The 14,828-nt window shown below is 36.2% G+C and overlaps 1 protein-coding gene and 1 long non-coding RNA gene across 6 annotated transcripts in view; one reads left to right on the top strand and one right to left on the bottom strand.

Annotated features, from left to right (window-relative positions):
• The window catches only part of vegfc (vascular endothelial growth factor c), a 154,015-nt gene that overhangs the window by 42,055 nt on the left and 97,132 nt on the right, over positions 1 to 14,828 (bottom strand). For all 5 annotated transcript variants that reach the window (XM_040145216.1, XM_040145219.1, XM_040145220.1 and 2 more), the window contains one exon: positions 8,777 to 8,919. In XM_040145216.1, the coding sequence (XP_040001150.1) occupies positions 8,777 to 8,919 (143 nt within the window). The remainder of the gene's footprint in view (positions 1 to 8,776; positions 8,920 to 14,828) is intronic.
• Positions 7,244 to 8,784, top strand: LOC120799822. The gene is made up of 3 exons (XR_005708891.1): positions 7,244 to 7,324; positions 8,129 to 8,213; positions 8,673 to 8,784. It is a non-coding gene; the product is annotated as an uncharacterized LOC120799822 (long non-coding RNA).

Below are 14,828 nucleotides of genomic sequence, written 5' to 3'. Positions count from 1 at the left end.
TAGAAGGGTGAGGCTCGCTCAAAATGTTTAGAAGGGAATATCTCTGCACTGCTGACAGGCTGTTCAATGATTCTGGGTCCCACGAGATTTTGACAGCACCTTTAAACATTAAGATATTTTTTGGAGCATATTTTAACAAAAAAAATATTAGAAAATAGTCACATATTTTAGCTTTAAGGGTACAAGTTATTGATATGAAGTAGAAATTTCACAATTAAAACCGCAAATTCTCAGGAACATATGTAGTTTGAAGGTGCAAATGATCAATTGAAAGAAAAAGTGGGCAAAAATATGTAATTACTTTCTAAGTTATTAAATAGTGATTTAGGGGAACAATTTATTTGAAAACTATGAGGTTAAAATACCTCTAGCTGCCACCGACCCTTAATTGTTCATAACACTTAACAACATCAAATGATGTCATATGTACTGTAATGGCAGTATGGTTTAATAAGTTAAACCATTACAATCATAACCAAATTTAATACCAAGAAACACTGAATATGGATATTGTGCAGTTTGTGGATTATGATAATCTTGAAAAATTTGAATGTCATGTCCTCTTTTTTAGGGCTATAATTTTGCAGGATCACATAGTGCTGATGCATTGTGGTTTAGCTGACAATCTTGTTTTCTATTCAGTGTGACAGTCACTGGCAGAGGGGAGTGCTCTGCATACACATACATAAACAACCATACAAATGCTAGTTACTTCTGGAGTGGGAGATGTTATCTCTGTGGAAAGTAAGCAACAAATTCTGGTTACTCCACTCCAAATTACTCCATACCAAAGTATTATATGGAAGCCATGTTTGAAAGCAAGGAAATGTTTTTTTTTTACTTTTGGGAAGCTCCCATTCATTATTTCTGGTGGAAAACAGTTTGCAGAAAAACATTTAACCTCTGTATAAAGAATAACACTTTCACCAAAGATGATATCTGAAGGTTGTTGACCAAAACATCTAAAAAAACACAAAAAATAATGAACAACAAGTGTTTCTTCCTCTGGGTGGGAAGACTCAGTGGCTGCTGTTTTGGACATGCTTTCTGGTTTCCAGTGTAGGGCCAGGGCATATTTCTTGATTTTCACCAAAGTCATTCTCCTGTTATTTATTTCATTTGTTAATTGCTATTTTTCTGTCTTTGCTTTACACTTACATTCTTGAGTTTCACCATGTCTTTTATTTTGATCAAAATACAACGTCACAACAACAAAAGTAATTTAAACTCTCTGCATTGAAGTCTGTGGATTATCATGAATAACTAAGACATTGTTTCTGGAAAAAAAATGTTGCTGTTGAATTTTTTAAATGTAACTTTCTTTACTGTGTTTTATGTCTGGGCCTTGATTCACTAAAATAGAACCTTTGCCTCTCTTGTTGATCACCAGGGCACTAGTTAAGGCAATTGCCTGACATTAGATGGGTTTTTAATTCAATCTCTATTGTTGAGAGTGCTAAATGTACAAATGAACACCGTAAAGCAATATAAACTCCTATAACATTAACTATTAAACCTTTAGGGAGGATACAGATTGTGTTACAGGCCCTGAAATTCAAAGACAGGCAATAATGGTTTGTTTTAGAGTCAGAATAAGTATTCTGATCAAATTGATTTCTAATTATTACAGTCTGTCACACTGTCTATTTTCATACTACCACTTGAGGGCACCAAAAGTTTGCTTTTTGACACTAAAAAGTTTCTGTTTGTATTTTATATCATATTTTTTTTTAAATTTTAACATTTATTTATGTAACTTCTATTTGTAATGAACTTTGTAAAAAAAAAAAGGTAAAAAAAAAGGTAGAAAGAAAAGGTCATCAAAAATCACCTGAATGATCTCTCTGACACGTGTGTAGGTGGAGCAGAAACGTATGAGGAAGTAGAGACACCTGCACACTGTCTTCACTTGCTCAACATAGAACATCTAATACAACGTTTCAGTCAAAGACCTTCTTCAGGTATATTCTTACAAATAGAATCTTTATATGCAAAAGGCAGGGTTCACAGTGACCAAACATCAGTAGTGGCAAAAGTCTAGATTTTATGGCTCAGAGTGAACTAATCCTAAAATTTGTCACAGGACATCATTTGACCTCAATCGGATATAGATCTCTATAATACATCTTGAAAATGTTTAAATATTAAAATCGCATTTATCAGCTCAATAGAAATCTGAGTACATTAAGAAAATATAGAAAAATAAAAGAAAAACATATGTAAGTAAAATAGACTATATTAAATAAATTACAAGGTCATAAAATTACATCCAAAGTCAAAAGGAACAAGTATCAATCGCAACCTGAGTCATTTAATCATATTATATATAGATATATATAGAAAAATGTTATTAAGTACATAAGTACATACATCAACGTCACAAGGATAGATTCATCCCTACTGGATCAGGCAGGAATTTGAGTTGTAATTAACACTGCCTGAAAATAGAGTGGAAAAAAAGAAGAAAGGGCAACCTCAGGAAATATCTATCATTTAGGACTACATTATAACATCACATTGAGTAATAGTTCATCATTAATACCCTTTTTAATTTTAAGTACAAAATTAAAAATATATCCAGAAATAAATGCAAATTAAGCAATTCTGGTTAATCACAATACTTAATAAAATGACCAAAGTTATTGAACAAGAACAACAACAAAAAATGCTTTCATATAGTGAAATAAAAAAATACAGACATGTAATGTGTGCTTGACAGAATTATTGGGACCCTTTCGATGAATTTAAATTATTTCCTCAAACAAAATAAAAATTTCAGTGTTCACGTGACCTGAATTAACGAATGAATGATGGTTTCACTGCATAAAAAGGGGCTGATTGTTCCCATTCTCTTTTTCACAAAGGTGAAGACAAGAGAGCTGTCTGAGAGCATCAGAAATGCTATTATCCAAAAACATAACAATTCCAAAGGCTACAAGGCAATTGCCAAATAACCTAAAATCCATGTTTCAACAGTTAGTAATGTTATCAAGAAGTTGTTAGCGGTTAAGACGCTTCGAGGACGTGGTGCTAAGAAGAAACTCAATAAGAGAAGTCTGGAAAGGTTGATATGGATTGTGGATAAAACACCACGCAAGACATGTAAAGAGCTTCAGGCTCAAATAAGACATATTTGAGCCTGAAGCTCAAAGCTCAGACATATGTGCAATGTTCCTGCACCTAACCCTCAGACTTAATGCTGACAACAATAGCACGACATGTGAGAGAATTGTATGGAGACTTGAGAAAGAGAATTATTTCATTGCAAAGAAAAGGACAAGTGTACAAGAGGATTAGCAAATCATTGTTATTAAGACAGAACGCAGTACCAAAAGTGATACGGAAATTCAAAAAGGATGGACTTCAAAAAGGATGAAAATGTCCAGGTCGTCACTGTAAGCTTTCACCTCGGGTTGATTGAGTTTTGCTAAGTAAATTGCAGAAGAATCAGCAAGCAAGTGCCCCAGACCTGGCAGAAGTTGTGGAAAGCCAAATTGGGGTGACTGTTTCATTTCACACGGTAAGATACACCCTGCATAGCAGAGGAATGCATGGTTGTCGTCCAGGCAGGAAGCCACTGCTGAAGCCAAAGTACAAGAAAGCCTGTTTAGCCTTTGCCAAGGCCCATACTGACAAAGTAAAGGACTGCTGGGAATCCATTCTCTGGTCTGATGAGACCAAGGTCAATCTTTTTGGATCTGATGGCATCCAAATTTATGGAGTTGCAATGGAGAGGAGTGCAATGAGAAGTGCACGGTCCCCACAGTGAAGTATGCCGATGATAAAGTCCTTATATGGGATGTACTATTCTTAACCTCCTGCCCTATCACCTTGGGATAAAACAATCCTTGTGACTTTGATGTAATGTTATGAATTGAGATTTATTTAATATAGTCTACTTTACTTACTTAATGACTTTTTGCTATATTTCTCTGATATTATAATTAAATGACTCAGGTTGCTATCAATAGTTCGTCTTTTTGACTTTGGATGCAATGTCATGAATTGTAATTTATTTAATATAGTCTATCTTAGTTAATTATTGTTTTCTGTAATTCTCTATATGTTGATTTATGTACTCAGATAACACTTACAAGATGTATTATAGAGATCTACACTCCTGACTGAAATTACTGGCACCCCTGAAATTTAAGTTAAAAATTTAGGATATCTTCAGAAATAAATGCAAATTAGCCAACTTTGTATAAGCCCAATAAAATGTCCAAAGTTATTGAACAACAACAACAAAAAATGCTTTTGTACAGTGAAATAAAAAATAAAGACATAAATTACTGGCACACTTTGATGAATTTAAAATAGCTCCTCAAACAAAATAAAAATTTCAGTGTTCACGTGACCTGAATTAACGAATGAATGATGGTTTCACTGCATAAAAAGGGGCTGATTGTTCCCATTCTCTTTTTCACAAAGGTGAAGACAAGAGAGCTGTCTGAGAGCATCAGAAATGCTATTATCCAAAAACATAACAATTCCAAAGGCTACAAGGCAATTGCCAAATAACCTAAAATCCATGTTTCAACAGTTAGTAATGTTATCAAGAAGTTGTTAGCGGTTAAGACGCTTGAGGACGTGGTGCTAAGAAGAAACTCAATAAGAGAAGTCTGGAAAGGTTGATATGGATTGTGGATAAAACACCACGCAAGACATGTAAAGAGCTTCAGGCTCAAATAAGACATATTTGAGCCTGAAGCTCAAAGCTCAGACATATGTGCAATGTTCCTGCACCTAACCCTCAGACTTAATGCTGACAACAATAGCACGACATGTGAGAGAATTGTATGGAGACTTGAGAAAGAGAATTATTTCATTGCAAAGAAAAGGACAAGTGTACAAGAGGATTAGCAAATCATTGTTATTAAGACAGAACGCAGTACCAAAAGTGATACGGAAATTCAAAAAGGATGGACTTCAAAAAGGATGAAAATGTCCAGGTCGTCACTGTAAGCTTTCACCTCGGGTTGATTGAGTTTTGCTAAGTAAATTGCAGAAGAATCAGCAAGCAAGTGCCCCAGACCTGGCAGAAGTTGTGGAAAGCCAAATTGGGGTGACTGTTTCATTTCACACGGTAAGATACACCCTGCATAGAAGTGGAATGCACGGTTGTCATCAACGCAAGAAGCCACTGAAAAGCCAAAGCACAAGAAAGCCTGTTTAGCCTTTGCCAAGGCCCCTATTGACAAAGTAAAGGACTGCTGGGAATCCATTCTCTGGTCTGATGAGACCAAGGTCAATCTTTTTGGATCTGATGGCATCCAAATTTATGGAGTTGCAATGGAGAGGAGTGCAATGAGAAGTGCACGGTCCCCACAGTGAAGTATGCCGATGATAAAGTCCTTATATGGGATGTACTATTCTTAACCTCCTGCCCTATCACCTTGGGATAAAACAATCCTTGTGACTTTGATGTAATGTTATGAATTGAGATTTATTTAATATAGTCTACTTTACTTACTTAATGACTTTTTGCTATATTTCTCTGATATTATAATTAAATGACTCAGGTTGCTATCAATAGTTCGTCTTTTTGACTTTGGATGCAATGTCATGAATTGTAATTTATTTAATATAGTCTATCTTAGTTAATTATTGTTTTCTGTAATTCTCTATATGTTGATTTATGTACTCAGATAACACTTACAAGATGTATTATAGAGATCTACACTCCTGACTGAAATTACTGGCACCCCTGAAATTTAAGTTAAAAATTTAGGATATCTTCAGAAATAAATGCAAATTAGCCAACTTTGTATAAGCCCAATAAAATGTCCAAAGTTACTGAACAACAACAACAAAAAATGCTTTTGTACAGTGAAATAAAAAATAAAGACATAAATTACTGGCACACTTTGATGAATTTAAAATAGCTCCTCAAAACAAAATAAAAATCAAGTAACACTGTGCTTACTTTGACAAGATCCCAAAAAAGGCAGCATCTGAAGGTGGCTTCAGTAAAGACCTGGTAAAGAATCTCGACGGAGGAATCTCAGCATTTGGAGATGTCCATAGGTTCTATACTTGGGTTGCAGTCATTGACTGCAAAGGATTTTCATCCAATGATTAGCAATAATCCTTATATTTATAATTTTGCTGGTTTGCCTAACTTTTAAGCCTTTTAAAATGGAACGACTATGTATAAAAATGGCTGTAATTCCTAAAAAGTTAATGCAATTTCTTTTAACCCCTCAAAGTCTACACTTTAATCACAACTTGATGGCTTCCTTTGAAATCCATTGTGGTGGTGTACAGAGGCACAATTACAATAATTGTGTCATTTTCCAAATACTTATTTACCTAACTGTATTTTCATAATGCCATGATCATCAATCTTCATCTGTGCCTCTCTATTCCTTATTCAAATACTATACTGTCCTGTTCACTCTATATGGCAAGTTTATTTCTAGTCTTTAGGGACATATCAAAACATGTTTTGTGAAGCTCTGCCATACAGAATTATTTTTGAATTATTTCCCAAAGGGGTTCATCCTATGGGGAACATGAATGTAGAATGTGATTATTAGATTTAATATTAACATTACTTTTGTACAATTGGAGATTTAGGCTTAATGGTGGTATAGAGGAAACGCCATAGGGCCACCAAAATATTAGGAATCATCCTCCTCTGGAGACTAAGACTATGCACAGCAAATTTCATGAAAACACAGCCATTATTTTTTGAGAAACACATAATTCCATCATGTCCATTCTAATGTTATCCAAACAGCCACTCAGGGTTTTGCTTTTGAATTGGGTTCCCCTGCTATTTGTACACGATCCCTTGCTATCGTTTACAGATAATTTGTTTTGCCTCTTTCATTCACACTGTGTAAGTGCGTATTTGTAAGGATGAGTATCTGTGGAATCTGCTACTCAGGGTCTCCACATTCTTCTGTTTCCCATTTGTTTAACTTAGTCCAGAGTTTTATCATAGCCAAACACGCACACAGAGGAACTCACAAACACACAAATACAGACTCAATAAACACACTGCAGTCATAAATGCTCCTTGGTGAACACATGAACATGCTCCTGTCACAAACACCACCACAGAGAGAGATAGGCTCTAGTAACAGTGTGTGTGTTTGTTTCAGTTTTTGGAATGTGTTTGCTCACTACAGGCCTTGGAGACACGTCATCATGCAGCGCTAATCAGTTGTATTTATTGGCAGCTATATGTTTGTACTGGTTGATCTGCAGTATTTGCTTTTCTGGTGTCAGCCTGTACAGAAGAACCACAGTTTACTGTGACTAAAACCGCTTGAAATCAGAGACAACAGGTGGCCAGCTGTTCCTCTCACAGCTCCAGGTATGTAGAGCAGGGTAACCCCAACTTAATGTTGAGTGTCCAGTTTACCTATCTTTACATATATTTTAAATTTGTTGATGTGCATTTCATAGAAAACATCTCAGTAAACATGTTTGGCAAGTTTCTGGCCATTTTAGTTAGGAATGGAAGCTTGAGGATAGATCTATAGTTCTGAGGATTCTATATTTAGGGTGAAGTCAAAGCCCTTCTCAAAGCACTTTTGGAAACAGGGAGTAATAAGAGAACAGGCGTTATGCATATACAGTTTTCATTATCTGACTATAAACCTCTTACTTTTTTCTGTGAAATTTGCTTGTATGAGTCTTCCAAGTTGGACTCACCACACTCTCTTAACTTCACAGACTTGCTGTAATTTGCTCATTTAGACAAATGCCACCTGTTCGTAAAAAGATGTGCATTCATGAGATTTAATTAACATAATCAACACCACCCTAAATTCTCTATATGGCTGCCTGTTTCGCTTCATTTGAGGGTATGTTTAATTTACAATAATGTCACCCAAGAGTAATATGAGGAACTTCAAAATTCCAGAGCTTGACATCAGTGTTTTCGAAAATCAGCAGATAAAAGTATTTTGCAGTTTAGCAATTATCAGTGTCCATAATTGTCATGACTCCTGCCCCACGCCAAGCTCTGCAACTGTTCATAATTCTCAATCACCAGACCTGTCTCACCTACCTACACACCTGGTCCTATTTCCCTCATCAGTTCCTCTGCATATATACTAGTTAATTCAATTTGTTCCCTTTCAGGTTATCTGCTTCTTTCTGTTTCTTTTCCCAGGTGTTTTCCCTGTGTTCTTACGACGTAGTTTGTGTTACCTGCTTGCCTGCATACCTGCCTTCTATCTTTTCCAGCCATCTGCCTTGTAAGCCTGTTTTCATTTATTAAAAACGACTTCACTGCATCATCTCGCGTTTGTGTCTGCATTTGGGTCCTGATCTGTGCTATTAACAGCCAACCCTGACAGTAATGGTATTAAAAGACAGCAGTTCATTTGCCCTCTACATTTTCCACTTGTGATAACAACTTAGGTTAGGTTGGTGAAATGCTACTTAACTGAAAATGTGTTTTACTGCATATTAAAACCTGGCAGATATGATGATCACTGGCTCTATGGATGTGACCCTTCCCCACAGGTGTTTTTTTTTTTGGGAATTTAGGACATACATGACCACACACAGCTTCCAACAGCTTTGCCATTTAAACTGCTCATTACTGAAGACTTCAAATTGATGGCAGTGAAGGTAACTTCCCTGCTCTGTATGCCTATCAGCAGCTGTAATTGTTTCTTCCCTTGTCTTTTTTTCTTTTCTTTTTTTTATAGGCTGCTGGATTAAAAATAAGCAAACGCAGTTTCCTCTCCAGTGTTTTCTGAAAATGACCAGATACAAGATAAGCCTCTTTGTGTGCATATGTGTAAACACTCACCAAGGTGTTGTTGGGAGGACGTTGGAGGGGGCAGTGGAAGTGGAGGGGTGTTGTGGTGGATGTTGGCAGCCATGCTGACACACAAACACAGCCTGCTGCTCCAAGCCTGACCTGGAGGACATGTCCTATTGGCTATTGGACACCTTAAACAGAGACAGAGAAAGATTTCAATAGACACTTGAGATTTTCTTGCTTAGTTAACCCTAACATCCTTTCACGTTTCCTGACTGTACACAGTGAAAATGAGACAAAATCTATCTGCATCCCTGCAGCGCTGGATCTAACCTTATTTAGTTTTGTGAACCAGACTTTCAAGTTCGTATAGAGTGACGCAATGTATATCTACAACAATGACCTGTTCCTCAAAAAAAAAGCAGACCTCAGAATCATAATGTGGATATGTTAAGTCAGACTTGAAAATACACAGTTCTTCCCTGTGTAGTAACTGGATGACTCTGAGAGGATGCATTTAATGGCCTGCTAATGCCATGTGAAATATAATCATATAATAAAATACTTCACAGCAATTACCCTTTAGCTTTTTATGGTAGTTTTTGTACAGAGAAATTAAATACCTCTTCTGCTGAGGCATCTTTTTACCCTTATACAGTTCCACCTATTCATATTAGGAAATGCCTGGTATTGATAATAGTCTTATACTATTAAACACTGGCAGCTGCCCTCTTCAAACTTGGTCTTCTACTGTACACACTAACCTGTGCAGGAGAGATAAGTGATCCATTCAACCAGCATCCTTGCAGTAAAAGCTTTCTTCTCCTAGTTTCATCCCTTTTTATCTTCATCAAACTAAATGTGAATTGTTGATTGTAATACAAACTGCAGCGTGAATGAGATTATTTTTCAAAAACACAGCTGAATCATTATTTACATTACATTAACAAAAATGCTCAGATATTCTTTCATATGTAATTCATAACAGCAGTGTTAGGTTAAACCTATTTATAGCTCCATTACACAATATTTTCATTTTCATTTGTCACTAGTACTGCCATTACCACTAAGAATCAACACTCCTATCATTCTAACTGGCCAATTTGAGTTCACTGGTTTAATTAGCTATTAGTCTGTTTAACTCTTGTCAGCTTTGGATGTTAGAGTTTGAGTATGTCAGGTTTTTTTAGGGGACATTCTCTCTTTCTCTGTGTCTGTTTTTGTAGGAATTCTGTCTGGTTTTCACTATTATTTTAAATTAATATATAATACCTGATATTTTTCTGGATGCAAATGAAAGTGTAGGCTACCTGCACAGAGCCAAATGGCAGATAGCCAAACTGAAATAAGTGATGTGAGGAGTGTATCAATCTAATGCAAGTCTGATATTTTTCTCAGGGGTTGGTCGACAAAAGCAGTGATAAAACACTAGTAAATACTGGACTAATATTCAATGGGTGGGCAGAAAGAGCACTCCAAGGGGATCCACATGTTGTGTTGTGTCTGCAGAATGTGCAAGTGGGAAACTGTTAGCCGAACAGGTTAGCCCAGATCTTGCTTTGGAAACCTGTTGATTTGCTGTGATCGCTATTTTCATTATTAAAGTTTCTTTAATAAACCTACCTGTGTCTGCATTTGGGTCCTCCTTCCTGTGCTCCATACATCATTTGGGACACTTTTTTATAATTTGTCCAGTTGAACTATGCTCCAAAAAAGACCTTAATGTTTAGAGGTGTTGTCTAAGGCTTCTGTCATCAGACTCATTGAACAGCCTGGCAGTAGTGTAGAGATATTCCCTTCTAAAGTTTTTGAGCGAACCTCGCCCTTCTAACCAATCAGAAAAATTCAGAGGTAGGACCTCAAGACTGTCATTCAATATACAAACATGCTCCTGGGGAATGTTCAGCCCTGACAAAACATGGCAAAATGTTTATTTAAATGGAAACGGCGGTGTGTTGAACACCTTGTTGTGTTACGCAGGAGCACTGCCTTTTATATTTGTAAGGGTTAATATACGTCTGCTGATTGGGCAATACCTCTGACACAACCACTCAATGATTGAAAACATTCCTTAAAGCCTGTTTCGAGGAAAAATGTTGAGATTGAACATGCCCCTGGTCTAACACTCATCTTGCACTGAGGTTTCAAGCTAGTATTAGCTGCTGAAGACTATGGCTGACTCACAGGCTAGCAAGCTCCTTATTCCTGCATTAGCTGAGACAGTGATCCTGACGAGGATGTATGTGGAGTGTTGGTCGGAGCGTAATGGAGCAGGGAGGGAGGGGTAGGAAAAGCTGAGAGGTTCTTTTTCAAGTCTCATGCTAGCGCTAGCTTGATTTCCAGAACTGGCATATTGTAGTTTTAATTATTATAACTACTGGCATTTCCTCTGAATATTCATTGCAAATCTCATATTTTTTGTCTTCTGTTGTCATTCATTGATGCAATTAGAGCTTGAGTCCACACCTTTTTTACAAACTCCTCTGTCCATTTTTTTTAAATTATTGTCTTATAATTTGTATCTAATTTCTCCAAGTTTCCCTAAAAAATTCCAGTCTAATCCCATTTTAAGTATTCATTTTATATCATCATCAAAAGAAGTCTAAATACCACTATAACTGTTAACAACCCAGCAAAAAAAAACACATTTCTTTCTATCTGATCTTCAGGGGTTGGCTGGGACAGAAACTGGGCACTTAATTGGTTCAAGAAATGGGATTCCTCAGATGACTATGCGTGTGAAAGTGCAGTTCGCCCACTCTTAAGCCATCTGAAGGACTGTAGACAAATAAACACCTTGAACAAAGGACAATTTCTTGGGCTAGCTTCAATCAGATGGTCAGGCAGGAGACGGAAGTATCAGAGGATTATCTGTGATGAGATGTCTCTGGTGTTTCAAATTTAAAAAAAAAAAAAAAGCTATATCTGGGATTTCTACTGCCTCATGTCACTGTGTTTGGAATTAGAAATGCTTACATACAGTGGCAGGTCTTCTAATATTGCTTTAGAAATAAAAAGTTATTTATTGTTGAGTATTATTCAGCCGAAACAAAATTACATTATGATTGTATTACTCCAACATGTAAAACAAAAATGTATAATTTTCTCAAACACTTCCCTTTCAACGTGCTTCCTCTTGAAATGCAACAGTTTTTCAGCAATGCTGCTCTGCAATACATACTATTTAACATTTTGCTTTTCTCTTTATGAAAATCCAACAATAATAGAATAATTAGCCTCAAACTGATTGGCAAGATAGAGCTACAGGATAGGAAAACATACAGGAAAATATACAGTAAAAATTGAGGACGTAAACAACTCGGTGCAGATCCAGATGTGACCACCTTTGAATTTTAAGTTTTAAGACTCAGCTTTTTGTTTAATCTAAATGTTCACTTATAGTCTGAGATGATCATCCCTTCAACTCAATGTATACTGTTGAGCACAAATTGCTTTTTTCTGTTGTAGTAGCATAAGTAGCTCATATTTTGCTGAGTATGTGTTCTCAACTCAACTTTTAATCAAGGGGTTTCCATTGATCTAACTGGTCATCTAATCTTCCCAAGTCATTGGTCCATTTCATCCCCAGAACAAATACTCTGAAACACAAGGTCATAAAATGCAAAGAGAGTGTTCACCTTAAATTATCTCATTAGTTGAGCTCCGCTTCGTCGTCTACTTTTCTTTTTGTTGTTTGTTTGTTGTTTTTGCCAAGATACTTTGTGCTCATTTATACTATTTGACTTGCTAAGTGGTCTGATTCACGTGATACTGGCCACTACAATTTAGCCATATATTTTAGGTAAGCATTAGTCTAACTGACCTTAACTATCATACAGTTATCTTGGGGTAGATGATAATTATAGCCATTTTAGCCACGCTAGTGGTGATGCTCCAAAGATCGCAGTGTTGGTTCGTGGTCGTTCAGTCAGTCCATTAGTCATTCCAGACAGAAGTATCTCTACAAATATTGGATGGATTTCCTCGAAAGTTGATACACACACTTATGTTCCCCAGGATAAATTGTCTTTGTTAATCCCCTGACCTTACCTCTAAAGCCATCATCAGATCAAGAAACCTGAAGAAACCATTTCATGATAATATATCACAATGTTATAAAAAAAAAAGGGAAAGAATTTACATTCAGCATTTATGTTGAAATTTAAATGTTGAGATTTAAATCCACTTTTTCCTTTTTCTTTTCTAAATGATCCTTCTGTTTGGTGAGATAAGTAACAAAGAGAGTATTAATTAGATTAAGTAACAAAACTGAGCTGTTGAATGGAGTTTGGTTGCTTCTCTGACTCAGTTGTTGAGTAAATATAACAGCCTTCTATAGTTGGAGTCAAAGCTTAGTCCACCTAGCTTGTCAACAATGTTGATCGTGTGTAATAAAACCTCAGTGACTGTAGCCCAAACCAGCCTCAACACCAGCCACCAGTGTTTATTTCCTTGGGGGCATGAGTGTGCCTTCTGCTTCTTATGAGATATATTTTGTATAAATTGCAATAGATTTTAGTTTTTCCTTCTTAATAAATTTTCCCAAAAACTATAAAACTCTGCTTTTGCTTAGTCAGAATGGCGTATTGATTGTAGATTGATGAGGGAAAAAATTACTTTAAACAATTTTAGCATAAGGGTGCAACATAAGAAAATGTGAAAAAAGTGAAGGGGTCTGAATACTTTCTGAATACATATTGTGAGGATGTTGCCATGCTGACTTAGCATTTAGCTCAAAGCACTGCTGTGTCAAAGCACAGCCTCACATGGCCACTAGCAGACCCGTAAAAGCTTACTCATGTTTAAAATTCAAGGCCTTACATTTTAGCATACTAACTACAACTTCCTTATGTCCAGCACCAACTCTTACTGAAAGTGAGGTTGTTATAACACAGCAAAAAGGAAAGGTTTGATCAGCTGACTGGTAGAGAGGTATACACTGCCAGCCATGGTTTATCCCCCATTTCTCATGAGCAATCAACATCAGGTTTCAGGTATGAAATCTTTCCTTAAACTTAATAACGTCCCTTTAGTTGCCTACTCACAGTTGCAACTTATACTGTAGTTGCCAGGTGCAGATACAGTATCGCATGAATAATCACTTGAAAAAGAAAGTTTTGTAGAATTGGCTTATATCATCATTCAGTTTGGTGAAGGGTTTGAAGTGAGAGATTGAAAAAGGAGAGAAACCTACACAGATTCCAAACGTCCAGCCATTTACATGATATTATAATGGTAAAAGGATCAAATACAGTTTAGAATACTTTAGTTAATTAGGAAGCAGAGTGTAGGCAAATAAACATCTTCATCAAAGACAGGCCTCTTGGGTCAACTTCAGATAAATGGAGGAGAGCCACTGATATCTCTCTTTAGCTGTATCAGCTCTGCTGTTTGCTGTGTTAAGACCACATGGCCTTGGTATTTGTTTTCTCTAGTTAATTGTTCCTGTTTCCTATTCCCCATGCCTTTTTAATAATTTTTCATCCTTTCACGTCTTCTTTCAGTCTTTCTTTCATATCATTTATTCCACACTGAAAGCTCAGGAAAATAATTTCTCATAGCCCCTAAAGTTTGCCATTGTTGGAAGGTTCTAAAAATCATAGAAACTTTGATGAAGATCTTCTAGCTGTCTGTTGATCCACATAATAAATGTACTTTTGAAAGAGTGGATCATCATAATAGCTTTGTTCAGCTGAATGTGGCTTTGGATAAGATGACTGCATATGATGGCCTTTCTGCTCAGTGGTAAATGCATTGATATTGGACTCTTATTCTTCAATGAAGAAAATATATTTTGTTGCTGTAGCATTTACTTTAATAGGTTTGTTAAAGTTAATATAGCTAACTGGCAAGTATTAATTATGTAGCATGAATAAATAACAGGAAATAATAGATGTGGATTTTGAAATAAAAGCAGTAGAAGGGACATTCCACTCTGTACTTGTCATAAGCAGCTATTAATTCCTGAAGAAAATTAGAGTATGAAAATGACTAAGCATGGAAATATGAGACAAGCACACACACACACACACACACACACACACACACACACACACACACACACACAAAAAAAAAAGCTGTGACGGATTATGATTATCCA

The sequence above is a fragment of the Xiphias gladius genome, chromosome 15 (assembly GCF_016859285.1).
Source record: "Xiphias gladius isolate SHS-SW01 ecotype Sanya breed wild chromosome 15, ASM1685928v1, whole genome shotgun sequence".
NCBI classification, from domain to species: Eukaryota; Metazoa; Chordata; class Actinopteri; order Istiophoriformes; family Xiphiidae; genus Xiphias; species Xiphias gladius.
Note: the sequence above shows the minus strand (reverse complement) of the source record. Positions and strands in the feature narration are given on the sequence as shown.